Source organism: Amblyomma mixtum, chromosome 5 (genome assembly GCF_055824585.1).
Source record: "Amblyomma mixtum isolate Tamu chromosome 5, ASM5582458v1, whole genome shotgun sequence".
Lineage (NCBI taxonomy): Eukaryota > Metazoa > Arthropoda > Arachnida > Ixodida > Ixodidae > Amblyomma > Amblyomma mixtum.
Genome location: NC_143016.1, coordinates 21,952,151 through 21,980,059, shown reverse-complemented (window position 1 = coordinate 21,980,059; position 27,909 = coordinate 21,952,151). Strand labels below are relative to the sequence as shown.

Sequence of the window (27,909 nt, the reverse complement as noted above, 5' to 3'; positions counted from 1 at the left end):
TTGACTTTAACCGGTAGACAAATGTCATGAGCTATTCTTTGTCATCGATCTCTCTGAAACTTATCCGGTGAGACAGGTACTGCACATAGGCAGCCAAAGAAGTAAACTGAGGCAGTAGGGGCAAGCGTAACTGTAATGTGAGGGCTTCAGACAACACGCTCGGCGTCCACCTTTCCGGTGCTCTCAAACCGATCCCGCCAAACCGCGAGACCGCCGACGGAAACCACGCTCGATCGGCTCCTCCTCTCCAGATAAACACGCCGAACGTCACCTCGGGTTCGACGATTGCCCAAGGTAGGCAGGTAACCTGAGCCACTCCAAAACACGCTGCTTGCTTCAGACACAACTCGGGGCGTCGCGATAAGCGGCTCAAAAGATAACGTATCCGGGACCAGACCTCAGCACTGGCCGATGGGCGGATGACAAACGGCGTAGCGTCGTAGAAGCTAGAACCGTTGTAGCTACTGAAGTTCCTTAGCGTGTTCCGCTGGCCTTAAACGGCTACTAGTTGTGTATAGTAATCGGGCGTCCTTTTGGAAACAAGATGACTGCCGGTGTGATGCGGACAAAAGACTTCCTTTGGGTTGCCGTGTGCTTCGCGATTGCCGCCTGCGCTACGTCCGACCCGCGAAACGCACAGGTGAGTAGAGTAGAGCGCGTTTGCAGCTGTATGCGGCATCTAAGGACGAAACTTACTGCCATGTCGCGTTTAACGACAAAAACGGCTTCTCCAATTCTTTCTGGTGCATCACACTGCGCCAGGTGAACATGGCGGCAGCACATTTTATTTTTGTTTCCTTCGCTGACGCGCAACTATTCCTGTTTGCTTGTGATAAATGTAGGTGTGCTAGCGAAGCAGCCTTCGCACCTTGTGCTTGATCGTCTGGTTTCCATTCGGACGTCAATCTCAGCACTGATTAGGGATAAAGGTTATTCAGGCACACTTCCGGCTTGCACCGCATGTACTGTACGTCCGTGGTGGTAATGGTCATACAAAACAGCATGGTGCCGCATTTGGCCTGTCGAGAAAAAGCATCATCATCACTACACCGTCATGAGGCAACTGCACGATCGGCCCTAATAGATATGCGCATTGCGTCAGCACGTGCATTGATCATATGTCAACCCATTGCGGTATGCGGCGATAAGCTGTTTCGTCGCGATAAGGTGGCTGTGTCGCGTTCTTATTCCCACTTTGGATTTAACAGCGCGAGTCGAGGCACGTGAGGGATTCCTTTGCTTTGAATGAAATAACCATAACATAAAACAGACTGCGTGGTCACGAGGTTTCTCGAACAATAAAGAGTGGCAGAGTGATTAAGTCGGACACTTATTCGAGTCTCGCATGCCGATATCACGTATTTTCAAGACAAGCTGAACATCTCTGCTCCTCATTTCGCCATTATAGACTACGAAGACGGCATAATTAAGGTTTGATACATGTGGAAATTCCATAAAAGAGGAACTGCATTGAAGCTCCGATTGTTGCATGGGGTGTCCAGGGTAGGCTCCTGGAAAGTATACTGAGCAGCGCTTTTATACGCATTTGTTGAACGTGTGCCAAACATCGGGCGCCAATAGCACCTCATGTGTTTGCCGCAGGCAAGCCATATTCGCCGGTTGCACTTTGCCTGCATTTTACTGCTCCGCTGTCGACAGTGCTTCTCGATTCTCTTTGTTCAGCTTATCTTCATTGTCAGCTTTGGAATTTGGCACAGGGCCTACCCACTCAGCGTCGCTGGTGGGTCCAAAAGGGAAGTGCATATTCTCTGTCGTATACGGCTCAAAAGTAAAGCTGCCCTTGCGCGCTTCGCTTGCCGTTTAGGCTTAACACTTGCTTTGATATGAAAGGCGTTTCTCATTTTTGTTACACTGATATTAAACACCGAAATTGAAGCTAAATCTGAACGCACCTCAGAGTGGCTCTGCGAACCGCGGGGCGCCAGACAGGCTCATCGGAAGACGCTACGTGTCTAAGTAGAGAATTATGCTTCTTGAGGCCAATGCCATTTGAAGTCTAGTCGAAGGGAACACGAATATGCACACGTGGAGGTGTCGCATAAAAAAAAGAAAGCGAGTCTGAGTGGCGCATACCCAAGGGAGCGAAACTATACTATACCGAGTGTTTCACCTAACATGTTCCATAGTTTTTAAAATAGAGTTTTTGAGTTAGAAGAACGCTTTTTTCGGTATAGCACTGTCAGCGGTGCAGCGCATCAGAATACAGCTTCCCTTGTCTGCTCATATACACTCTAAACACGAATACGCCTCTGTGGGAGTAAAAAAGGAGTAAGCTGTCCTCTAGCGCACTTTGTTTTAGGGGCAGGGCATTCTTATCAAGCCCTGGGGTAGATTTCCATCACTACAAATACGGAATATTTACTGTTGGCAGTGGAAACAAATTCCCTCTTTAAAACATGCGAAGCTCAATCAGTTAAAGGGAAACTGCATAGGTTTTAGAAATCAACGAGCTTAAGAGGGTCGAATGTGTGAAACCTGCAGGTAAAGCATGCGAAGTCTTTTTGGGCTAGCACTTGAAATAGTGAAGTAATCGCCGACTAAACTCCGGACGCCATTCCAGCTTCTCCGCAGCGCACAACGCCAAGTGGGGGGCGCATGATGATGTCATCGAAGGTATGGGTACATTTCCAACGCACAAACGCGTGCTTTGAAGGAAAAAAACCAACGCCACCGAAGGCGAACCCTGCCGAGAGTTGTTTGGCAGCGTCTAACGCGTCAGGGCAGGGTGTGGCTGACGACAGTGGTAATTTGAAATCATACCTTCCATGACGTCACGCTGAGTTTCCCTGCACTTCTCCGGTGCATTGAGGAGAAGCGCAAAATTCAATCTTCGATTACGTCACTATTTTAAATGCTAGTGAAAAAACACTTGGCATGCTCTACCTACAGCATATAAAGATCTGTATCCTTGAATGTCGCGAAATTCTCAAAAAAGTGCTGCAGTTGCCCTTTAAGAAGATTTTAACCGACATTTCAATCTTCTCTATTTGATAACCTCAAGACCTCCGGTGCCGAGTTCTCCTCCATTGCTAACTGCATCAAGTTACTGTGCTTTGCGTTGGAAATATGTTGTCAAGACTAAGCATTCCGTATATTTAGTAAGCGAAATCTGTCTCGGCACTTGGGCAGCATACCATGCTCCTGTAAGGCAGTGCACTATAGTAGGATGCAACTTAAAAAAAAACAGCACTGGGCCGCGGTCCGTGGCGTCCTGTATTACTCCGCTGGCCAATCGCAACTGTAAACAAAGTCAGCTTTTTAATGTTTCTCTATATCAAACAATCCATGTATCAAAATTCTAGAGCTCATAATTTTTTTTCTTGTGATAAGCTTCTTGTTGACGTAACAAGAAGCGTTTAAGCAGCGGACTACTTTTTCGTCGTGGAGGAATTCTGTGCGCGAAGGCTGAATGTGGGCGGAGCTTCACTGCAGACTTAAGTTGTATCCGACTGTAGCTTGCTTTCTTTTTACTCCCATATAGGATAATTCGTGTTTAGAGTGTAATACGGTAATTAAAAGTTAACTTTCAATATCAGTGGATACATAAAGTTTGCAGTGAAGCTCCGCCCACACTCAGGTCCGCGCCGCACAGAATTCCTCCACGACAAAAAAATATAGTCCGCAGTTAAAAGTTTACATTTTACCTAAACAAGAAGCCGATCACAAGAAAAAAAAATGGGACCTGGTTTGTTTAATAAAGTCAAACATTAAAAAGATTTCGTTTACTGTTGCGATTGGCTAGCAGAGTAATACGGTAATACAGGACGCCGCGGACCGTAGCCCAGTGTTAACAATTGTTATAATGTTACAATGTTACAATATTACAAGGTGTATCCTACTATAGTTAGCACGTCTTAGCTGCATTTCGATGCGCTGCACCGCTGCAAATACTATGCCGTAAAAAGCGCTTTTCTAACTCAAAAAACCTATTTAAAAATTCAGAACATTTTAGGCAAAACAACTGGTATAGTACTCATTGCACGCACACATTCTGGTGTATTCCGCTGCTGTCTTATCAGTTGCGGAACCGCAGAATATTTGTTCTTCCTCTCAAGCAATTGTCCGCTTGGAAAAGGGACCATTTATGCTTCCTCGCGGATGCTTGCGGGCTTTCCATCAATACGCCTGCAATATCCAAGTGTCCGCACTGTTATCGGGACCTTTGAAGAGCTAACGATACGATAAACCCAGTGACCTTCGGGAACAAGGATAGTTCTAAACCTTTAAAGGGCAACTGCACCACTTGTGAGTATTTCACGATATTCGAGGATTCAAATCTATATGGACTGTAGGTAAAGCATGCCAAGTTTGCACTAGCATTTAAATTAGTGACGTAATCGACGATTGAATTCTGCGCTTCTCCTCAAAGCACCCAAGCAGTGCGGGGAAGTTCAGTGTGACGTCATGTACGGTGTGATTTCAAATTACCGCTGCCGTTAGCCACACCCTGCCGTGCCTCGTTGGATGATGTCACACAATGTTTGGCGGGCTTTGCCTTCGGAGGCGTTGGTTTTTTCCTTCAAAGCCGGCGTTTATGCATTGGAAATGTACCGATACCTTCCATGACGTCATCGTGCGTTCCCTACTCGGTGTTGTGCGCTGTGGAAAAGCTTGAAGGCCGTCGCGATTTTAATCGGCGATTACGTCACCATTTCAAATGTAGCCCAAAAGGACTTCGCATGCTTTACCAGCAAGTTTCACACATTCGACCCTTTTAAGCTCGTCGATTTCTGAAACCTATGCAGTTGCCCTTTAAAGTAGCAACATTGATGGCTACTTTACGCAAAAGTTTATAGGGTTCTACTAAGACTGCTCAGGCACACGGTGTACAGTGTACCGGCCACACTGCAGATCTTTGTAGCACCGCAGATGCTGTGAATCGCGCTCTTGGTGCACAGCTTCTTAGGGTCTAAGTCCTTGACGAGTGTTTCTTTTTTAAAAATTTTGCCATTTGCAGCAGTGGTACATGCCTGCCTCTGACAACAGCATGATATTCTTGTGCGGGCAGCCTTCACTCTTCATTGGCTTAGGTCTGTAGTCTAAGCCAGAATTAAAAGACTGAAATGACTACAGGGGATAATCCTTTGGGGAGCAGCTGCTTTGCCGCAGCATGCAGTTAGTTTCTGGAAAGGACAAGGCACGCCTTAATGATTACAGGAAATGTTTACCTGCTAGTTAACATAGCAGGCTATTCCAGATAAGGGTGAAACAAGGTAAGAAACTCGTGCACTCAAAACACTCGCGCACTCACAAACACGCGCACAGGATTTCCAAAGGGTTTGGATCTGACACCCCCGTCCTTAAGGTAAATTAGCAAGGCTTTTGTCCCACGTAACGCCGAGGCTGCTTCACACCAGGGACAAGTTATAGTCGTGAACAATATGAGAGGGAGCGTAGTTTTTGCCCAAAATTTAGAATTTTCTGGTTATTTCTCTATTAAATTGAGAATGGCTTTTGGATATTATACTTAAAGAGAAAAACTAGTTTGAAAACAGAAAGAAAACTGTGATTGTAACTCTTCATTACGGACCAATCAATAACAATCACTCGGCGGGGGGGGGGGGGGGGGTCGTGATGCATAGATAGAATAAGAGCCTTCAAAATTTTGGGATCGCTCGGCATTGAGATGGTTATCTACCACTGAGATTATACCACAGCCCCAAAGATTACTGCCCGGGACGACATCAGCACCGCGGGCTTTGCCCGAATGAACCGGACTACTAACGCCAGCTTTGTGACGTCTGGTAAACCGGTATAAGCCTTCGCTAATACGTCTCCGGTATGCTAAAAACGTCTATTTAGCTTAGCGGAGCAGGAAAAATCTGGTAGTCCGGTAGACGTCTCTGCTAGTATGTCTCCGCTAAGCAAATTCTGTATAATGACCGTGAATACACTTGCAGTGAAAATATATTTAGATTTGTTTTGGTTTATGGGGGTTTAACGTCCCAAAGCGACTCAGCCTATTTGAGACGCCGTAGTGAAGGGCTCTGGAAATTTCGACCATGTGGGGTTCCTTCACGTGCACTGACATCGCAGAGTACACGGGCCTCTAGAGTTTCGCCTCCATCGAAATTCGAACACCGCGGCCAGGATCGAACCCGCGTCTTTCGGGTTAGCAGCCGAGCGCCATAACCACTGAACTACCGTGGCGGCACAAACGTATTGAAATAGTTTTCCCCCCAAGGACGATACATGAGTGAACAGGTTGCCAGAGGAAATTTTCTCTGGACCTCCTTTAACTTTCAGCTAAAGTTTAGATTTTTCTTTCCACAATTTCAGTAAGGGCGGTGCCAGGGAATGGAGAGTTTTGTCTAAGTCTTCTCTAAGCTTGGATGAAGTTTGCTGGTGGTGGGCGGAGCGAACAGCAGCTTCATGGTGAAGGGTGAAGGTGCCGCGGTACAGGAAGGCAGATAATCTGTTTTTTTTTTTTTCATTTTCATTTATTTTGGGACACCATCGTTCCCGCAGGGCAACGACACGGGGGCAGTCACCAAGAGCCCCACAGATGATATCTCAAACGCCACCGAGTCTGACAACGGCACGACCTGGTGCGTTGGCCACAGTCCGGCCTTCTCCGTGGCCAGCGAGTCGTCGGACGCCGTGAAGGTTACGCTGGAGGAGCCGCCGCTCGAGGGCCAATGGACGTGCGCTTGTGCCATCAACGCGCTCGTGGCGACCCGCATGAAGGACATCGCCTGTTCGAGGGGGGACGCTGTGCGGACGTCGCCGTTCTGCCGCGGCGTCAGCGATGTCGCCACGGGCATCCACATTGGGCGCCTCACAGCCGACACGAACTACACCGTGTGCGTGCGCTACCTCTGCTCGGGGGATAACAGCAGCGAGGTTACCTGCCACGCAGTCACGACAGGTGTGTGGGCACTGACTTGGTGTATAGCTTAAAAGACAGCGACAACTGAGATACAGCTCAGCAAAACCACCAAGTTACCCGCTATCCGCCTTAACACTAATCTTTGCTGTTACTCCCCGGTGTCATAGGGCTCGATAATGAATTTCTTTCTCGGTACACTAACCGAAGATACAGTGCATTTGAGTACACTATAAAGGTAGATTTTGTATTGCGTTAAAGTTTTAGGCTGACTGAAAGATGCAGAAACTCGGCCGGCTTGCAGACTTGCAGTCTAGGTTATGCACTTTTTGATTAAAAAAGATATTCGGGACGCCTAATCGTGGACACCATAGTACACGATGTGCAGGGACCGCAGCGAAAAGCGAGCCGCAGTTCAGAGTGTTCGTCAACGCCAACGCCTCCGAGAGGTCGGCCAACGTGACATGGACGACGACCGATCCCACCGTCGGCCAGTTTAGCGTGACGCTCTGGAAGGTGCCCTTGCACCGCGCGGGACAGCACGTTCCCGTCGACACCGTCACGCCAAACGCGAGCTGGTGCTCTTTCACGTCGCTGGAGCCGTACACGCTGTACAAGGCCGAAGTGAGCGCCATCGCGTCCAGACCGGTCATGGTCCTTAACGCCACCGTCTTCAGAACCCTGCCTGAAGGTGAGCCCTCGTAGCGTGTCTCCTTGTCTGACACCCTTCCTGACTAGTATTTTTCCTTGTGGGGACTGCGGCCGTTGTGTAACTGCTATAGATGTTTTTCAGTACCTTTACTAGTGGCTCTGCTAAACCCTGGTTACAGAATGCCTTCATGACTGCCGAAATTTCCAGGGAGTCGATGATACTTCGTAATCTATGTAATCTATATGATGGCGATATATAGAGGTTGTGAGAACAAAAAGTAACTGCGCAAAAGGACGGGACAAGAGAAAGAGAACCACACGGGACAAACGCAGACTGATTTTGTCCCGTGTGGTTCTCTTTCTCTTGTCCCGTCTTTTTGTGCAGTTACTTTTTGTTCTCATAACGTCATACCAACTAGCCCCTCACCGCACTCTTCTAGATATAGAGGTTGGTTGTAGTCTGCACATTTCTCTGACACCTGATTATTACTGTAGATACGGTGACAAAAACTGGAGTGGAGTACGTGATACATTTAAGCTGCTTCTTAAGGGTATGACGCGACAGCATTAATAGAAAGGTAAAAACGTAGCGCAAAGAGACAAGGACACAGAAAGACAGACAACACACGGCGCTATGTTGTCGCCGTGTTGCGCCGTGTGTCGTCGGTCTTTCTGTGTCCTTGTCTCTCTGCGCTACGTTTTTAATTTCTTTGGAGGAGAAATTCTAGAGGCCCATGTACCGTGCGATGTCAGTGCACGTTAAAGAACCCCAGGTGGTCGAAATTTCCGGAGCCCTTCACTACGGCGTCTCTCATTGCCTGGGTCGCTTTGGGACGTTAAACCCCATAAACCAAACCAAACCTTTCAAATATAAATCAACAAGCCCAAGCATATACCCTTCTGAGCATTAATAGGTCCGTTTGGCGGCCTGGTGCCCCCTTTGCGTATCACTACGCAGACACGGACACTGGGACACTGTTCTTTCTTTCACCTTCACATAATTAACCGACCCTTAAGAGTACAATGCGGTAGCATTAGATGTCTTTCCCGCGCAAGTTCTCCTTGAATGTTGCCTATGATCTGTCTACATACCACGTATATGCTGAATTGATCGTTTCCTCATTTACATTCATAGACCATTAAGAGTCCTCATACAACCACCGGCGCAGTGGTGCAGCGGTTAAGCGATACGCCACTGCCCCGGCAGGTGGCCTTTTCAATACTAACTGCTTAGTAAAAAATGTTATCTGCAAAACGCAACTTTTTGGGGGCGTGCATAAGGACCAGTACCATGAACATACATGAGGGTAAGTTCGCTTACTCGTGCTTTGGCGCCTTTCCTAATAACAAGAAGAATGTTATCAACGTATCTTGTCCTGCCATCTACAGCCTCGTTCCTCATCATGCCAAAAATTCGTTCGCCTCATATTCTGAGTGGGCTTTCGATCATACCCTCTAGTCGTACGCGCACACACGCGCGCACAGTAGCCCATACCCTGCACACCGCTTTTCCAGAGCCCTCGGCCCCGGAAAACTTCCACCTGGTGAGCGCGTCGAGCACTGCGATGACGCTGCAGTGGTCCGCCCCGCGGGAGCCTCGTGGTCCCTTGTCTGGCTACACGGTCTTCTACGGCCCCGCATGGGAGCACCAGAAGCGCAGCTCGATGGAGACGCACAACACGTCGGTGACAGTGACCCACTTGACGCCTAACACAGAGTTCGAGGTGTACGTCAAGGCCTTCAACAAGCTGCCCAACGGCACGGCGGTGGCCAGCAGTCCGACCCGCATCGAAGTCAAGACTGCCATCGGAGGTAAGTTTGAACTGGGTCAATGTCGCTGGCAATGTGTGTGTTTAGGCGCTGAAATGACGCTTTGAAATTGTGTGCGCTCTGTCTTATGAGACAAATGTCCTGGTAGCGTGAGGAAATAGTTCGATCCCGGCCACGGCGGCTGGAATTTCTTTGGAGGAGAAATTCTAGAGGCCCGTGTACTGTGCGATGTCAGTGCACGTTAAAGAACCCCAGGTGGTCGAAATTTCCGGAGCCCTTCACTACGGCGTCTCTCATAGCCTTAGTCGCTTTGGGACGTTAAACCCCATGAACCGAACCGAAATAGTCTTACGTAACTGTTTCGACACTAATCGTCATGAGCTGTTTGTTTGATAACACAAAACCTTTGACAAAAGGACAGAAACTACAAACCGGAAGTGGCAGTACAACCTCTGGGCGAGATTGCCGTGGTGAATTCCTGTGTTACTTCGTATGCTCGTAAAACCAGTTGGGCCGGCCTTTTTCTTTCAAGCTATGTAGCCGTGGGTCAATGACCTCCTCTTTTCAAGCGGCGATGATTGAGGGCAAATCCCAAAAATCCGTTATCTTAGCACATAGGTTCCCGTTTACTGCCAGTCTTATATTTGATCAAGTAAGAGACTGCCGCTGATGCCATTGGATACGTGCGAGTAGTGACGATTTTATAGTTTCTCTCGGAGCACTGAATTAAGATCGCAGCGCCTCGTTATGTCCAGACGCGACCATTCTTCAGTATCCTCGTGGTTGCTAAACAAACCTGGTTTCAATGTTTTTGATGCTGTCAGGTTGTGACCGGCTGTCCTGAACTCAATGCATCGTCCATTCTGGTGTGCGCAGCCCCTTCGAAGATTCAGAACCTGCGCGTGGTTAGCCGCTCCAAGAACTCGGTGATTGTGAGCTGGAGCGCGCCGCAAAAGGCCAACGGCCCCCTGGACGGTTACGTAGTTCACTGGTGCAACCACAGCGGGGCATCGAGCGACATCGCCTCGCTGGCGGCCATCACCAACCACTCCGAGTGCCACTCATTGCAGCCAACCAGGGAGACGCGCGCCAACGTCCGCCCCCTCACCCCGGGGTCGACGTACGTGGTCGCCGTGAGCGCCTTCAACCTCCAGGACGACCGCCACAACAGGTTCGAGAGCAGCCCCGAGACCATCGTTGTTGAGACGCTTCCAGAAGGTACGCGCGCTTACTACGCCTCGTTTAACACAAGCGCCTAAATGCCATCGTTATTCACGTGCACAATAGATGCGAATGCAAATGAAATCGGCGAATCCCTCTAGATGATCGACCTCTTCTTCTTCTCGTCCTTCATTCCTCAACACTGCGCGTCGATTTGGCCAACGCGCGAGATAATCTGAATTAGCTTAATCGCTCCTTTGTGTACTTACTGCCGTTACGCGCCTGCTGCGGCGGATATGAATGCGTACCAACTCGTCAACGTTACCTCCACCAGTCCACGTGGCAGGCAGGATTTTTACAGTTTTCATGGCTCTGGTAAAGCCCCGAAACCAGAAAGCACGGACAAAGCTTGAACTTACTGTCCCATGTCATTGACCTCAGACAAACTATGCTATTTACTCGCACAATGGACGTACAGTGGTGAGCAGCCTTGTCTAGAGCGCTTGAGCAGTGCGCACTTGGTAACAAAAACCGAAATTAGAGAGCAGCCCCTCATTACAGGGCAAAGTTTTCGTGCCTGCTTTGTTTACGAGGCTATCTGGCGCTACTTCCGTGCAAGCGTTGCAGCTGGACCCTAGAGGCTGCCACAAAATCTGGATTTGTTTGCAAGGAAATGCACCGCCCGAGCGCTCTAGACAAGGCTGCTCACCACTGTACTTTATATCTCGAAACTTTGCTGACATTTTCGGGTTATTTTGCTACGCGGGGTAATATGTTAGCAGTAATTAATATTTTGACAACAAAAGTACTCGGTTCCCTGAATGCGCTAAAAAATGCGGTAAATGACGTCAAAGCGTCGTACGTTACTTCATTCCACTGTGCACGCACCGCTCAGTCTCCTTCCTGATGTCAAAGCTGAATGATGGTAGGACCTTTTAAGAAAAAGCGTGGATATTTATCTCACCTTTCTATTGTTTTCTCTTCGGCTTTAGTCACTGTAGTCTGGACCGTTGGAGGGATCGAGGCAGGGGTGACTGACGAATTGGAAATGACCCTTGTCCTGCTGCAGACTTAATTCAGGAGGTGATGATAATAAGTCAGCAGTGAAAGTCAGCTCATCTACTTACCCCGTTGAAAGTTTGCATTTGCCGACGTAATATACAAAAACCAAAAATCAGTCTCATGCAGCGAAATCTTAAGAAGAGCTATCTTTTGTTGCCATATATGTTCACCTATGTATTTATGTTCACCTGCATATGTTCACGTACAGAGGGCAAAACGCTTGTCTAGAACACGTTCCGGGTGTGTTTCGGGCTGAATGTGCGATATCTGGCGACAACATTTGGTTTAAAATGGTTTCTATGTAAGCATGTGCAGTTAAACTCGTAGTATTTCAACGCAATTTTTTGCCTTCCTGGTCGCAGCAGTTTTGGGAGCTGCGGAACACACAGTTCGGTCGTTCTAGACATGTTTTTTGCCCTCTGCACTTATGTTCACTTCTATGCCCGCCATGGTAGCTCACAGAAACACCAAGGTTGTGAGTTCCAGCAATCAATACCCTCTTTTCTCTGAAAGTTCTGTGATAGCATCCCCCGTGCCACCGACAGCTAACCCTTATCGCGGAATGCAAATGAGTATCGCCACCACCGCGCCTCCTCGCAGCGCCGCCGGCCCTACGTGCCCTGGACGTGCGCATGGTGAGTCCGGACTCGGTGGAAGTGAACTGGGAGGCCCCTGCCCCGGGCGTGGAGGGCTACGTGGTGGCCTGGTGCCAGAACCACCGCTGCTCCGAGAAGATCGTCCCTTATACGCGACTCATCATCCACAACCTGCACGCCGACAGCGACTACAACGTGAGCGTGGTGCCCTTCCGCACAGACAGCCAGAGGAACAGGGTGACCGGGCCCCTCACCACCAAGCAGGTCACCGTCACCGACGACATCGGTATGTATCGACTGCTAAGGCAATATAATTGTGTCCTTGCTGATATAACGTGAAGCCCTATCGCAGTAATATCCCATGGCATATATGCCTTTTGGTAGTGGTGATTTAAAAATATTCTCGGAGAAAGAAGGTCTGATTTGCCCAGCCATTCCGGCTAGCGCCAACAGCGTACGCTCATGTTCTTTGTAACATAACCTAATTCCTTACATATACACAAAAGAACTTTGAAAGAGACCTCGGCTGGGTGCACCCAACGCTTCCAGGTGGTGCTGCGCCCCGCGGTCGCAGCGTCAGTTGCTGGCCGGAAGAGCATGTGGCCTTCAGTTGACCACATCGTGTATACTGAAGCTAACTTAAAGGGCAATAAAAGCCGGTAAATGCCAATGAAGAAGTTTAGCGTCGTGTAATCTATATATTCATATGTGGGCCTTTCGTTGCAGCTGCCGGCGCTGCAGTGGCGCTTTGTGCTCAGTGTTCGGTTTGAGGAAAGGAACCAGAGACGATTAGGCGCATTTTTGCGGAGTGAGAAAGTATGCGACGTGCCCTCAAGTATGAGGAACTCCAACTTCCTAAATTCATGAGGTTTAAAACAAACGGCAAACGAACTTGGGGCAGCAGTGTAAATCAGCTAAAGAAAACTGGTGTATTGGTGGAAAACGAGTCGAGAAACAGGGACCAATTTCTGCAAAGCTAGGCTTTTCGAGACTGCTGAGGATCCAAACACCTCGACAAGGAGTACTCTAATGAGCATTCTTTGTGAGCCCAGTATTTCAGACCGTAAAGCAAGGGAACGCTGACATACATCGCGTGAATGCGCTGTTTTCTCATGTTCCCTAGAGAGTTTGGATTTCTCTGTTGATGAATTCTACCGGAGTTCATATTGATCATAGCACAAAGTACTAATATAACGAAGAATTAACAAGGAAATCCTGCAGTGTTTGCTGTGTTCATTTCAGAGATAGCTGTGTAGGGGAGTATGGAAACTGCGGCGCTGTCTTTGTGGTAATCTTAACCAAACTCGTGCGCAAATTAAAAAATTCCTCCAAGTGGGTCGGGTAGTGGGTGCTCTTGAAAACGCGTGCTCTGTGTTCCACACTCATATAAATGGTCCATGGACTGTCTATAGACAAAACTCTTCCAACAGTATATGACCATAAATCTATAGATTGTCTGTAGGCTGGCTATAGTATTTGAATTGCCTATAGGCTGTTCTCTAGGATTTGTCTATAGACTGTATAGACAAAAGCTTATGGACAGTCTATAGAATGCCTAAAAAAAATTTTGTAAGGGCAGATAGGCCTGACTCACATTAGCAGAGGGGGTGGGGCATACAACAGTTTCCATCGTCTCGGGAGAGGACAAGTACCGGAAGTTTTTCTTTGACGGGTTAATCAGAGAGATATGGGAGAGGCCTTTGCCCTGCAGTGAGCGTAATCAGGCTGATGATGATGGTGACGAAGAAAACAGTCTCTCAAGAATTGAAAAAAAAAAAGCAAATTCTCCACCATACACGAGGACATCATCATCACACGCGTCAGCATCGCACAGTGCCACTTGACGTCATATGAGCACGTACTCGTACGAAGCACGTTTTCAACTAATACTATCGCACCCATGTGCTCTGCCCTCATACAAGCGGCCCACGAGAATCCACGACTCCGTGTCATTACTGAAAAAAAAAAAAAAAAAAAGCTTAGCAAGACTCCTCCGAAGCTGAAAGCTGAGACTGAAGTGTTTTTTCTCCCTTTGCAGATTCAGACCTGGCCAACGGCTACCTCGTGGGTACCATCGTGTGCTCGGTGATCATCGCCTTGCTGGGGCTGGGAATCTTCATTTTCTGTCGCAAAAAGAAAGGAAGGCAAGTGCAATCTCATAGCAGGAGCCGCACTTGTGGCATCACCAGCTTTGCTGCTGCATAGAACATAAAATTTCGTCGTTCCGCGCCAGAAAATGGGTAGATGCATGTTGCAAAGCCTGTTATGTTTCTAGGGCTGTGCACGTATGCTGCACTGAATACTATAGGAAACTGCTAAGTCGAGGTTTAGATAATCCTGACTGATCGTGACCGTAGCCCCGCAGACGCTGTTCCACACAGCCGTGCAGCACTGCTTACGGGAGCAGTTTCAAACGTGGATAAATTGCAGGTTTGCTGCAGCAGCTCGTTGGATACGTTCGATATATCTTCCTTGAGGAGGTTTATTGTCTGGGTCACCTCATTTGCGGCTTGCAGAGAGAGTTCCACAAGTTTGCTAATCTCGATGGTGCATATTTAGCAGCGAAAGAGTGGTAAACGCACTCCGCTTGAAGAATCAGGCTTAGGAAGAAATCGAGTAATGCTCACGATTCATGTCCAGATCATGCGACGAAGAAGCCACTCGTTTAACACGCATTGTACAGATAATTAAGATTTTTTTATAAATAGGCGACAGAAGGAAACATCAGACACAGAACACACGACACACAGATGCCGATTTGTTAGTCTCATGTTTTCTCCTCTGTCAGCAGTTTTTTTTAGTCTTTCCGAAAAATATAACCAAACAAAACAAAAACACTCGAGTGTGCTCTAAATGACACTGTAACTGTGAAGTATGCAGTTCTTACAATGCTGCAGACACAGAACATACGAGACACAGATGCCGATTTGTCTCATGTTTTCGCCTCTGTCAGCAGTTTTTGTTAGTCTTTCCGTAAAATATAAAACAAAATCACTCGAGTGTGCTCTAAATGGCACTGTAGCTGTGAAGTATGCGGTTCTTAAAATACTCGGAAAACCATAAAGGTTGCATGAACATGCACGAAATACTATTTACACTGGCTATTTGGCGCCTCCAGCAGACATTTTAATCTCGTTTTCCGCGACTCCATGCGCATTCAACACTAAAATTAGTGATCATCCTGAGATATAATACGTACTGTCGATATTCCAGCTGGATGAGATTTTTTTAACGGTTTACAGCACAGTGGATACACGAGCAGTCTCCGTGGCGTAGGAACTTATGTGAAATAAATGATTGATCTACGTGACACCAAAAGACGGAACAGCTACGTACAGCTGGGTATAGATTACAATGCAGTGCAAAGAGCACATCTACCTGCAGAGAACCTATCATGCACGAGTACTTCGGTTAACTGCAATACTACATAGCACAAGCACTTCACACATCTCTTCGCTCTCCTGAATCTTACAGGTCACCTTCATTTATATACACCCCAGGAAGGCTGTCCTCATGAGGGCTAGTGGTAGACTGTTGCTTAACAAGGTTATTGAAATCAATGTTGGCTTTTTATTAGTTTTGTAGGGCACATAGTCGAGTAAATTCATACCAGTATATAGAGCTCTGTTAGCTGAAAACCTAAATCAGTGTCACAGCTCTAAAATAAGCTCAGGTAGCAGCTGTCACTTTATCCGCATAGCCCTCCCATTCAAAGTCTACTTTCAATCTGCACATCCGTGCGACGTACCTTAGATTGATAGCTGTGCAAGATATGTCAATAGCTTGGGTCCAGCTGGAGAAATTTCAGCTTTGTCCAACAACAAACTGGAAATAATTGTTTGCATTTCTATCCCTAAAAGCTATATTTGTCCGGAACTTTGAGCAAGCGTATGAAAGTAACGTAGGAAAATGGCAGCAGGGTCGAACCTATTTTATTTAGAAGTCATTCCCCAGGATTAGTATATATGTTTCTTTAAAAAAAAATAAGATTGACGAAAGATGTGTGGAAAGACTCACTTAATTTCCTTCGATGCCATTGAAATATTGCTGTGCGTAGTCTAAGACCGATGTAGATGCAACATCAGGAGTACAGTTTGTTTTTTTTTTCTCAAGAAAGGTTGGTGAGCTAGACGTCTAGTAGATGTTGCCTATGGGCGTAAACGGTTACACTCAATGGGGACGTCGCTGGGAGATGTACGCTTTTGCTGGGTAAGCACGGTCATCGTGTACGCTATAACTGCTCACGTCCTCGCGTGTTGGAAGAGCAGCGCTCGAGGCAAGCAACGTAGGTGTCTGCCGACAGAAGTATTTGGTGGATGCAGGGGACCCCAGCTTTACAAGAGGATGAGCTCCTTGGACAACGACGATGACGACATCGGTAAGCGAGCACTTCACTTTGCATTGCTTCTCGTGTTAACTGCAGCGCGCATTTCTTTCTCTCTGTTTGCAGTCTTCATGAAGACCGTTCCCGGGAGAACTTAAACCCGCGAGACCATCTGCTGGAAACTGCGACAAAAAAAAAAAATGTCTTCTTGTGTTTCAGTCTACCCTGAATCTTCAAGCATAAAAAGCAGTTACAAAACTGACTCCCTTCGGAACAAGCGCCGTCGCCTCAGCGCATGTATTTATATATAGCCGGTAAAAATGGAGTTAGCAAGGCGCAGTTCGATAGAAGCTTATGCGCACAACATGATCTCCTCTCCAAACATTAACACAAAAACGCTACACAAATGCGTCCCGCGACGACAATAAGATGAACATGAATTGTAAATGTGCGAAATCGAACGTTATGAATATAAGCACTGACTACACCTATAATAAAAAATATTTGGCGCCGATACAGGCTATATACAAATAGGTCCAAGGAAGCTGGAAGTGTGATCAAAGATAAAATAAAAAAAATGCAGTAGGAGCGAGAAGGGGAAGAAGAAAAAAAAACTGGAAGGTCCTTCAGGCTGGTATGGCGACAGCGTCCTCGTGGTTGGGCCTGCCGAAGAGCAGCCTCTTGATAGAGTCGGCCGCTATGATGAAGCTCCAAAGGACAACCGTGAAGGCGCAGAAGCAGGCTACCAAGTAGTAGAGGCCGTTGTACGAGCCGTGCCGGTCCTTGAAGTAGCCTGCGCGCCGTTTGAGCATCGATTCACACCAGATGCAAGGAGATCAACTTGCATATTACGCAGCACATATGATTATTTTTTATTGACCCGGCTTAAAGCATGGCAATGTTCCGCGTATGCCTAGAAGAGGATCTCACTGGTTGTCGCCCGAGTATTGAAGCTTATTGCGTCCTCGGCTGAATACTATATGCAAATATCTAACGGAAGGAGTGTTTCGGTTCCCGTTAGGAAATTAAGAAAATCTGTTTTCCTACTTATTTTTATAGTTTTATTTTAAAGAGTGAGTGACAAGTTTGAAGTAGGTTTCGGCTGTTTCTCGAAGTATACGTTTTGGCATTATGTCTATTATTCATATTACTATCTAGATTTGTTTACAAAGTGTGAAAACACACAACCTTCGTGAGCCGTACTGAGCAGCCTTATGCACAAACGGAATACATCGCGCACAAGAGGCGCGATTACGCGCGAATTGAGTCTCTAAACAGCTGCCGTTCATCACCTGTGGCTAATGCGATATCTATGTGCTGATTGCATTGCGCTCGCGAATAGGCGAATCGCGCTGAAGACTAAGTGAAGTCGGTCAGATGTGTTTTTTTTCTTTTTATCCACACATGTGTCTCTTTTAATGCAATAAATACGTTTTGTAACGTCTGAGTACCCTGTCTTCTATTGTTCGCATCCTTCGTGAAATGATAAGTGGAAAACCAGCGGGAAGGACGCGTTCACAAGCAGAAGTACACGTGACAAAACCAGCGTTGTCATGTGTACTTCTCCTGCTTGTGAACGCGTCATTTCCGATGGTTTTCCACTTATCATGCACCAACTGGCCCAACAAGCCGCGCTTCTTCAATTCGTGAAATGAGTGCGCGCGTATTGCCATCATCATCATGATCATCATCAGTCGAGTGGAGTCCATTAAAAGACAAATATGCCTCCCCTCATGAGCTTTACGTACTCCTTTCTGGCGCCAGGCCCGTCCATGTTCTTCCGGCAAATTTATTCATCTTGGCTGTCTCGCAATCTGACCCCCCCCCCCCCCCCCCCCCTCATTCTGATTGCGTTTTGTTTTCCCTTTGTATGCCATCTGACACGCCGGTCGCCAGTAACCCTTGCCCATTTCTACCTTTTTTTAAATTTTACTGAATATCCCAATCTGGAGACTGTTCGGTGAACTTCGTATTATAGGGAAATTATCTGTTAAACAGATAATTTGCCCTGCACTCTTCATCAACGCCTCCTCAGCAGATCGAGCAGACCCGGCGTCGCGTGGTGTTTATGAGATTTTTCGCTTTCTTTTCGTCTATAATTGCAACACAAGTCGGCTGTCGCTTCGCGATCGCTCACCGATGAGCATGGGCCTGAAGAGCGTGGCCATGCCCATGGTCAGACGATGCAGGCCGTACGTGAGCGGCAGGTGATGGTCGCCCAGGTGATCGGCCAGCAGCACGGGCATTGCGGCGATGGTGCCGCCGTTGTTGAGCCCGAACACCAGCGCCACCACAAGCATGTGCGCCACACTCGCCAACCGCGTCAGCAGCACGTAGCACACGCCCTGCGTGCACCAGCCAGTGAGGGGCCATTCTCTTCAGTGCACGACATTTGGATGCATGTAGCCCTCTATCGTAGTGGGGTCTGTACACAAGCTAACTCGTCGTAACCGAGTAACGGATATAGAGGAGTAACTAACAAACAAATGCAATTGCGAATAAGCACGGGAGACGCTCCCAGAGAAGACCATATGCGTTCTGTCGAGGCCCTTTTCTTCTGCGTCTTCTACTTTTTCTTCCAAGCTCACCTGAATAGTATGGGCATAAACTACCCTCCCATCTCAGCGATCTTGTATGTAAGTACGCTGCCAGGAATACGCAGTGCACTTTTTTGACTCTGCATTGTTACCCAAGTGAGTTCCGTAAGTGTGCAGGTTTTAGAATGCATTCTCGCATAAAAAAAAAAAAAACGGGTGGTTCCACAATTCTTTTCGAAACCGGATATAGAAATCAAAGTATTCATTATCTTGCAAAAGAAATGAGCTTTATAAAATAACGAATAGAATGCACTGTATGAAGGCGAAAAAGAAAACGCGTTCATTTCTTGCTCCACTGTTCAGCGTGAACCGGTCGCCAGCGTGCTTCGGCGTTTATTCAAGGTGGCGGGTGCAATATGGATGCGGGCTTTAAAATTTCATCGAGTGCTCAGTCTCTGACACGCCATTTAACTGGCTTCATGCACAGAAGTATAAGCAGCCCCTGATATGTAATATTACGGTGAATGATGTAATGAACTTATTTAACGAGGCAGTGACTATAGCGGAGCAATTCCATGGCCTTGAAAGTAGTTCGGACGGCGCGAAAACAACAAAGACAAAGGAGACACGAATACAACAGGACGGGCGCCAACTTGCAACTAAAGTTTATTGCACCAGACCCCTACATTTTATGCATCACCACAGCCATATCTCGCAAGCCTATCACACAACAAAACGAAATTGTCATCAAAAGTCCGAACACCGGAAGTAGGCGCAACTATTACAGACAGATATGCGTTCTGCACTATACACATGATAACATTTTCCTTATTTTATAAGTCTCAAGATTAGAAGAGCGCGCAACCCACATGAAAGCAATTCATTCTCAAAAGAAAAACGCACGCTTGAACAAGGCAACCAGAGCGCAAACTCAACAATCTTGATTTAACACAATTGTGATAATGAAAGAAAGCAACAACAAACGCGGAAAATTTTTGGTGAACATGAAAACTTAAACCTTCGGGGAAACCCCCCAGCGTCAAAGAACTATTTCTAGCGTCAAAATTTAAAACCATTGAGAAAACCTCCCAGCGTCAAAGAAATTTGTAAACGTTAAAATCTAAAGACAGCCTTCTAGAAAAGCCACCTCAGCGTCGCTAATTGAAATTGAAGGCCTACTCACGCATGCGCTTCCCGCTTTCTTAATAAAAAATGCCTCCACTACTTCCCGCTCAAATCTGTCTTTACCGCTCTTCAAAAAAACTGTTTTGCTCAATTCCGGACTACACCCTTTGCAAGTCTTGCAGTGGTCTGCAAGGAAACTTCCATGTTGTTGGCGCACATTTCGCATGTGTTCGCTGGCACGTTCATTAAAACATCGACCGGTTTGCCCTACGTACACAAGACCGCAGCTTAGAGGAATCTGATATACCACTTGTGATCTGCATTTCGTGAACTGTTTTTGATGTTTAATAGGGCAAACCGGTCGTTTCTTCTCCGGTTTTGACATAGTGCAAATCTTTGACAACTTTGATTAAACATCAAAAACAGTTCACGAAATGCAGATCACAAGTGGTATATCAGATTCCTCTAAGCTGCGGTCTTGTGTACATAGGGCAAACCGGTCGATGTTTTAATGAACGTGCCAGCTAACACATGCGGAATGTGCGCCAACAACATGGAAGTTTCCTTGCAGACCACTGCAAGACTTGCAAAGGGTGTAGTCCGGAATTGAGCAAAACAGTTTTTTTGAAGAGCGGTAAAGACAGATTTGAGCGGGAAGTAGTGCAGGCATTTTTTATTAAGAAAGCGGGAAGCGCATGCGTGAGTAGGCCTTCAATTTCAATTAGCGACGCTGAGGTGGCTTTTCTAGAAGGCTGTCTTTAGATTTTAACGTTTACAAATTTCTTTGACGCTGGGAGGTTTTCTCAGTGGTTTTAAATTTTGACGCTAGAAATAGTTCTTTGACGCTGGGGGGTTTCCCCGAAGGTTTAAGTTTTCATGTTCACCAAAAATTTCCCGCGTTTGTTGTTGGTCTTTCTTTCATTATCACAATTGTGTTAAATCAGGATTGTTGAGTTTGCGCTCTGGTTGTCTTGTTCAAGCGTGCGTTTTTCTTTTGAGAATGAATTGCTTTCATGTGGGTTGCGCGCTCTTCTAATCTTGAGACTTATAAAATAAGGAAAATGTTATCATGTGTATAGTGCAGAACGCATATCTGTCTGTAATAGTTGCGCCTACTTCCGGTGTTCGGACTTTTGATGACAATTTCGTTTTGTTGTGTGATAGGCTTGCGAGATATGGCTGGGGTGATGCATAAAATGTAGGGGTCTGGTGCAATAAACTTTAGTTGCAAGTTGGCGCCCGTCCTGTTGTATTCGTGTCTCCTTTTGTCTTTGTTGTTTTCGCGCCGTCCGAACTACTTTCAAGATATGAACCAACTAGCCCAAATCAAAGTACTTCTTGAGCATATTCCATGGCCACTGGACCTCGTTAGGACAATTTTTCAGCCTATGTAGTACACGTTAACACTTCTTCTTGGGCGAGTTGGTGCATACTTGATTTGAAGAAAATAGCGCCAGAGCATGCAAACCACGAAAAGACAAAGGACGAGACACAAAGCGCTAACTCACAACTAATTTTATTGAAACCAGGCAGCGCCTTTACATGGCGAAGTTTCACTGAAAAAGAGGGAGGGGAAAAAGTTTCACTTTTTCAGTGAAACTTCGCCATATAAAGGCGCTGCCTGGTTTCAATAAAATTAGTTGTGAGTTAGCGCTTTGTGTCTCGTCCTTGTCTTTTCGTGGTTTGCATGCTCTGGCGCTATTTTCTTCAAATCAAGTAGTACACGTACAGGGTTTGTTGAAAGTTCCCAGGCCACAGGGTCTGTTTCTAAGGCGAAAGCCTCGTTGTCGACAGAAGGTTGTCAGCAGAGGTGTCACGCTTTCCTAGTCAGACCAGAGAAAAAAAAAAAATCTCTGCACGATGGGATTCGAACTACCACCCTTCCGTTCCGCAGCCGAGCGTGCTAATGGCTACGCTACTTCCTGCCAACGCATATGTAGTTCTTGTCTGGGACGCTGGAGGGTGTTTGCACCAAGGCGTCGAATCAGACGGATGCCTCCCAAACGCCCTCCAGTGTTTCCAGCATTTAAGATTCACAAACAATTGTGTACTTAATTAACATCTTAACCACACATCAGTGACACAAGCAGCAACACCGCGCTAAAAGCTTTCGCCTCACCGCACATTAGGTCAACAAAGTGCCCCCCTGAATTTTTTTAGCAGTATAGCTAGACAGTTACGACACTTCCGAAGCTCAATATCTCTGTAGAGGGTAGCAGAAGTATCGTTCTGACCTCTGAGAACCCTGATAGTTTTAGCGGCATCTTAAGTGCCAGGATATACCGATGAAAAGCAGACCCGTGACCAACTCTGTACATAGCCTATAGCGGTGGCAAGAGTTCGCGATGTCACGTGTGGGCACGCGCCTGTACATATAATATAGTTTTAGCTTGCGGGATTCTCGATCCACTTCCCTTGCGAGGTGCCTTCTGTGCATGCGCATGTTCAACCACCTTGGGCATGCAGAGGTGGCGACTGCAGCAGAGGATCACGCAGTGGTTAAGATTTTTTATGGTACTAGGACAAGACTCAACTGGAGACTCGTGCACGCATGCACAGCTTTGCAAAACCTTTCGGGAAGCAATCAGAGCTTAGGTGCAGCCAGAATTAAGGCATCCAAAGAAGAAGCAAACAGACCTTGAAACCAACAGGGGGCAGCGAGTTCATGATGAGGTGATGAGTGCCAACAGGTGGCAAAGAGGGCATCATGCACCACCAGGACCTTTAATTTGACGTCGCAGCGGACTTGAGTTACGATTCTCGGCGTCACGCGGACGCGCATGCGGAAATCATTGCGCCGAGCGCCACATGCGTTCGCTCTACGTGGCCTGCCATTGTGTTATACCAGTACGTCTAGGCCCAGAACCTCACTACTGCCAATAGCTCAGTGGCATCCTTATCTGTCGGGACTCCATTTAGCATTTCTATTCAGGCACAGAATCCCCTGCGGCTTAGAACGCGCTCAGCTGTTCCGAGTATTAGCCGCAGAGCTAGTCCAGATAGCATAGATGTGCGGCACAAACTGGCAGCATTATTTCGCCAAATGGCTGCGCGCCATTTCAGCCACAAAAATGGCAATTCCGGACACGTCTGGAGCCGGCAATATTGCAGGAAGGCCCTCACTTTTTTCGAACTATAGCTGGTACATTGAAGGAAGCCACCGGCGGTCTTTGCGGGTTTGAAAATGATGATAAACTTTGAAAGAATGCTTGGAGCTCTGAACTTGTACAGCCAGATGACTTGTAATATTCCTTTCAATATTTGTACAAGTTATGGTTGTGCACTGAGGCCCATCAAAAGTAGGGAAGGGCTATCCGGGCTGAAACCCTCCACGCTTTTCCGGACCTCTGGGTAATGCGAGTGAACCGATGTTTGAGCAACACTATACTTCCGCATCTACACGCTGAAAACCCGGACACACAGTTTCTCTTACCTTGCCTGTTTTATATGTCTCTATATCTAGCTTTTGATTCAACCTTTCCCTTTTTCACAGTGGTGTGGTTTAGATGACCTGCATGCGACAGGTAGTTACGGCACCTTTTCCTGTTCGCACCTCTGAGAACCCCTGACTACTTGTGCCACTCATTCCCAGATATCAAAACGTATACAGACATCTCAAAACCAATTTCTTTCACTCTATTTCGTCGTATTATGGTTTCTAAAGGCAGTGATTCTTTAAGCGCCTGGTGGCGAAATCATGAGGCCAAACGGCATACATCTCTTCCCTTTTACTAGCAATCTTGCATTGGGAAGTTTGCGCATAGACACAGTATTAATAATCACGCTCTGCGTATGGCCCTGCAATCAAGCACCTTTGAAGTGCGGGCCCACACTCAAACTTCGAGGTGCCCAAGCTTTACCTGAATAGCGAAGTTGACAACCAGCAGCTGCTCCCGGGTAATAAAGCGGCGGTCAGTTATGTACCCCGTGAAGAGGCGGCTGAGGAAGTCACCCACGGCCATGGCGGAGATTAGCAGGGCACCGTCCTCGTTGGAGGCCTGCGCCGCGCCCATCGCGTGGTCTACGATGGTTATGAGGTAGGTGCTGAACACGTAGCCGTACGCCATGCCCGTCACCATGAGAACCCCGAACATCGGCTCCCACAGGAAGCCCAGCACCTGCGCCGTGGGCCGCGAGATTCGAATGCAACAACAAAGACGACACGTCCACGTGAGAAAGAGGACCAGCGGGCGTGAACTGGATTAGGTATCTATAGAAGCGAAAGTGTCCCAGCAAAGACATGTGCGCAGCTGAACGAAGAGGTGTACTATAGGAATATCATTGGTCGGACCAACGTTTATACTGTCAGGCGTAAGTCTGGACTTTCCACTGTCTGACGTGCGCGTTTCATTCGCTGGTTCAGTTGCACCAAATAGCGCGCTACTAGAGGGAGCTAGAGCGCGAGGCCTTCTTCTCAAGCCCTGTTCCAACTCGCCCGAGACATGCCTGCAAGAGTCATATCAATTAAGCTTAGCCCGTTTAGGGATGGTGTTGTAGCCTTTGACTCGCTTTTATTTCCGAACTGAACTGTCACAACCTGTGCTTACACAGTCCTTCGAGCGCCAGCAGCGCAGTACGCGTTCGGCCGTTGTTCAGCGCATCGAACATCTAAGGCGGTTTCTCACCCCCGGTCGTCGCCGTGGGCGCTTTCGTGTGGAGTGCGGTAGCGCGGATACCACGATGCCGCTCTCCCACAGGAGCACGTCGGTGGAGAAGTACAGGTCGGTGAGTGGGGTCTTGCTCTCGGGGCTTCCTACAGCGGAGCCGCAGCGGCTGCCGCGCTGCTCCACGCTGCCACTGCTGTCGCTGGTGCTGCTCCAGAGCGTGCACTGCGGAGCACGCGGGTAGGTGGGCGTCGAGTGCAGCACGATGGCGCCGGCCATCACGTTGAGCACGAGCCCGCCAATGATGAGCATGGTGCCCTGCAGGCCATACGCGTCCAGCAGCCACCCGATGAAGGGCGGCAGGAGGGCGCTACTGAGCGCAGCTCCGGCGAAGCTCACGCCGCTCGCCGAGGCCCGGTACTTGTCGAAGTAACGGTTCAGCACCACCACGTTCGCGGGCACCATAATGCCGGAGCCGGTGCCTGCGTGGCCGCGGAATATGGTGGTGCGGTGCCCCGTCTGTTTCGCACAAAACATGATAGAGTGGAAGGCAGCCGCTGATTTGTTCACAGTGGAGAACAAAGACGTAGAAGTGTGAGTGAACAAGGCAAGAGCGGTTGATAGTTGGTGCTTCACAGTGGAGATATCGCGCTGAATTGATACGCGTGGTTCACTGAGCGTGGCTTGTTGGAGCTTCACAGTGGAGATATCGCGCTGAACTGATACGCGTGGTTCACTGAGCGTGGTTTGTTGGTGCTTCACAGTGTAGATATCGCGCTGAACTGATACGCCTGGTTCACTCTTCACAGTGAATGAACCATCTTACTACACGACCCTGGTAAGGATTGTGAATCCTTGTGTGTTACGCAGAACCCTGAGCGTGCTCAGTGGCATTTAGGACATAGCGACCTGTCGTGATAGGCAAGGCCCGAGAACGATGCGATGGTGCGGTACACACGGTGGTGGGACAACACGGTTCTGACATGTGGCGGGTATCGGATTAAGGAGGAGGAGTGTGATTTTTGTTGGGCAAGAGGACAAGTCCAGTATGCGTGTTTCAGGTTAATCACTGCAGAACTGAAAACGGGGAACTCCAGGTCGGTTAATAAAGTGGTGGGCTATTAGTTAGCAAGGAAGTGAGTGAATGTGCGTGGCGAGTGTATATTTACGGTTAGCGTTTCTCAGCGATGCCACGGCGGAGTAAAGGACCATGGTTCGAGCGTTCGGTATACTGCAGCTCTATGGCAAGAGTTTTGTGACTGACTCCTCCACACATCAGAACTCGCTGCTGGCTGAGCTGGCATTTTCTCTTCATGGGATATTTTCTCCGCAATCTAGGATGAATACGTAGACAAAAGCTGTCTCAGCACAAGAGGTGCTCAACGTTCCGCCTGTCCGTATCGCTACTTCCCTGCAACTATCAAAGCGCTATCTGATGATTACTGTGACAATCGGCCGAAAGGAATCAATTACAGGACAAAGGCTTATCTCGATGCTCTTCATATACCCACTCCCCACGCCAATCGACCTGCATATTTCCACCTTCGTTTCATTTATTTTTATTTTTTGGCGCCTCCGGGTGTGGTTCCTTTCAGAGTGGTAGTATTTTCATTCCATCACACGTGCTGCTCAAGCCCGCCTGTCACCCTTATTGCAGCCTGGTTCTGCAATGTGAGTCTCGTATATCAGCGTCCCCCAAACAAGCTCCATATATGCAGCAGAAGTAAGCCAATAAGTTCAGTGACAGCCGTCTGCGCAAGGCAATTATTTGCTCCAATAGTATAATTTTTTTCACCTTTTCAGGTAGCCGCAACCTATCGAATGTACTTTGTATTTCAGATGGAAGCGGCGTCCTCTTCCTTTGAGAGTCAAGGGATCGCAAGCATCTTACCTGACGTTTTTAAGAGATAAAATATGCGCAGATTATGAAGCTGGGCGCCTCAACGTCACGGCGAACCGCGCTTTGACATTGAGGTTGTCTTGCCTGGGTTCAGCTGAAAAATGTCTCATGCGTTTTCGTATCTGTACCAGCAGCAGAGCATGAGGCGCAAGTTCGTGTGCAAAACATAGTAGTAAAAAGCCGCTTAGAGCACGAAACAACAAACGTATTATAAGCGCACACCCACCGAAGCCAAAGCCAATCAGTATAATGTAGGCCGTAGGCTCATTCCAGATGAAGCAGCCGATGGCGCCTGCCGATGCCACGAGTGTGGCTCCCATATTCAGCAATCGGGTGTCCCAGTACCTCACTAGAACGCCGGACACGAAGCCTGCACAAAGCAAGGGTGCACATAACTGACGATGATTAACTGTTGCCAAATCCTTTCCTCTTGAAGAGAAAACGACTTCGAGTTCCGTCCCGTTACAGGTTCAGCGCCCTGGTTATTCCGGTCGAGAAAGCTATAATCTGATAGTAACGACAACTAAAATTAGGCTAACGGTTAATGTGGGTTTGACGTCCCAAAACGACTCAGGCTATGAGGGGCGCCGTAGTGAAGGGCTCCGGAAATTTCGACCGCCTGGGGTTCTTTAACGTGCACTGACATCGCGCAGTACAGGGGCGTTTAGAATTTCACCTTCATCGAAGTTCGACCGCCACGGCCGGGATCGAACCCGCGTCTTTCGGGTCAGCAGCCGAGTACCATAACCACTGAGCCACCGCGGCGGCCTTCGACTTATTCCAGGTATCACGCCCACTAACCTCGCGACCTCTATGGGTATTTCGTTTCTTGCTCACCCTGTCACTACCGCGAAAGCGTTAGCGGAAGAAGGGCTTTACCCTGCGCCGAGTTTGTGGTAGTGCAGAGCTCGAAGGGCCACGCGGCTTCCTGGCGAGAGATGCCGAAGTTGGACACGAGGCCGACCAGGAGGACGCCGGAGCTGCGGAAGATGATGGCGCTCCACACCTGGACCCAGAAGCACATGGCCGCCATGAACCAGGCGTAGCGGCTGTCCACAAGATGCAGCGCTGGCATGGCCGTCCTCAGAGCCTGGAACCTGCACCGCGCTCGTACGACACGTTCTGCTTTCTTCTTTGTCTTCTACTCTCGTGTCCCAGCACGCGCGCACTGTCATAGTGTCACATAATGTTGACAGCAGTCCGGAGAGCAGGAAGACAGCGAAAATGGCTTCTAAACAAAATTCTTCATTTGGGCTGACTTGCGCCTGCAAAGAATGAGTCGGCGGCGGCGGTGGTGGTGGTGAAAACTTTTAATTACTGAAATAGAGTTTG

At 48.0% G+C, this 27,909-nt stretch overlaps 2 protein-coding genes across 2 annotated transcripts; one reads left to right on the top strand and one right to left on the bottom strand.

Annotated features, from left to right (window-relative positions):
* Window positions 1-332: 332 nt before the first annotated feature.
* LOC149341513 (phosphatidylinositol phosphatase PTPRQ-like) lies at window positions 333-17,858 on the top strand. The gene is made up of 9 exons (XM_089543607.1): window positions 333-640; window positions 6,490-6,889; window positions 7,236-7,538; window positions 9,014-9,310; window positions 10,145-10,486; window positions 12,092-12,373; window positions 14,126-14,231; window positions 16,410-16,465; window positions 16,538-17,858. The coding sequence occupies exons 1-9, from the start codon at window positions 545-547 to the stop codon at window positions 16,567-16,569; spliced, it is 1,914 nt and encodes a 637-aa protein (XP_089399733.1). The 5' UTR covers window positions 333-544; the 3' UTR covers window positions 16,570-17,858.
* A 646-nt stretch (window positions 17,859-18,504) lies between these two features.
* LOC149341512 (monocarboxylate transporter 12-like) lies at window positions 18,505-27,652 on the bottom strand. The gene is made up of 5 exons (XM_089546674.1): window positions 27,457-27,652; window positions 26,804-26,947; window positions 24,699-25,159; window positions 23,934-24,191; window positions 18,505-18,756 (listed from the first exon to the last, which is right to left on the bottom strand). Exons 1-5 carry the CDS (start codon window positions 27,650-27,652, stop codon window positions 18,505-18,507), a joined length of 1,311 nt encoding a protein of 436 aa, XP_089402800.1.
* Window positions 27,653-27,909: the final 257 nt, after the last annotated feature.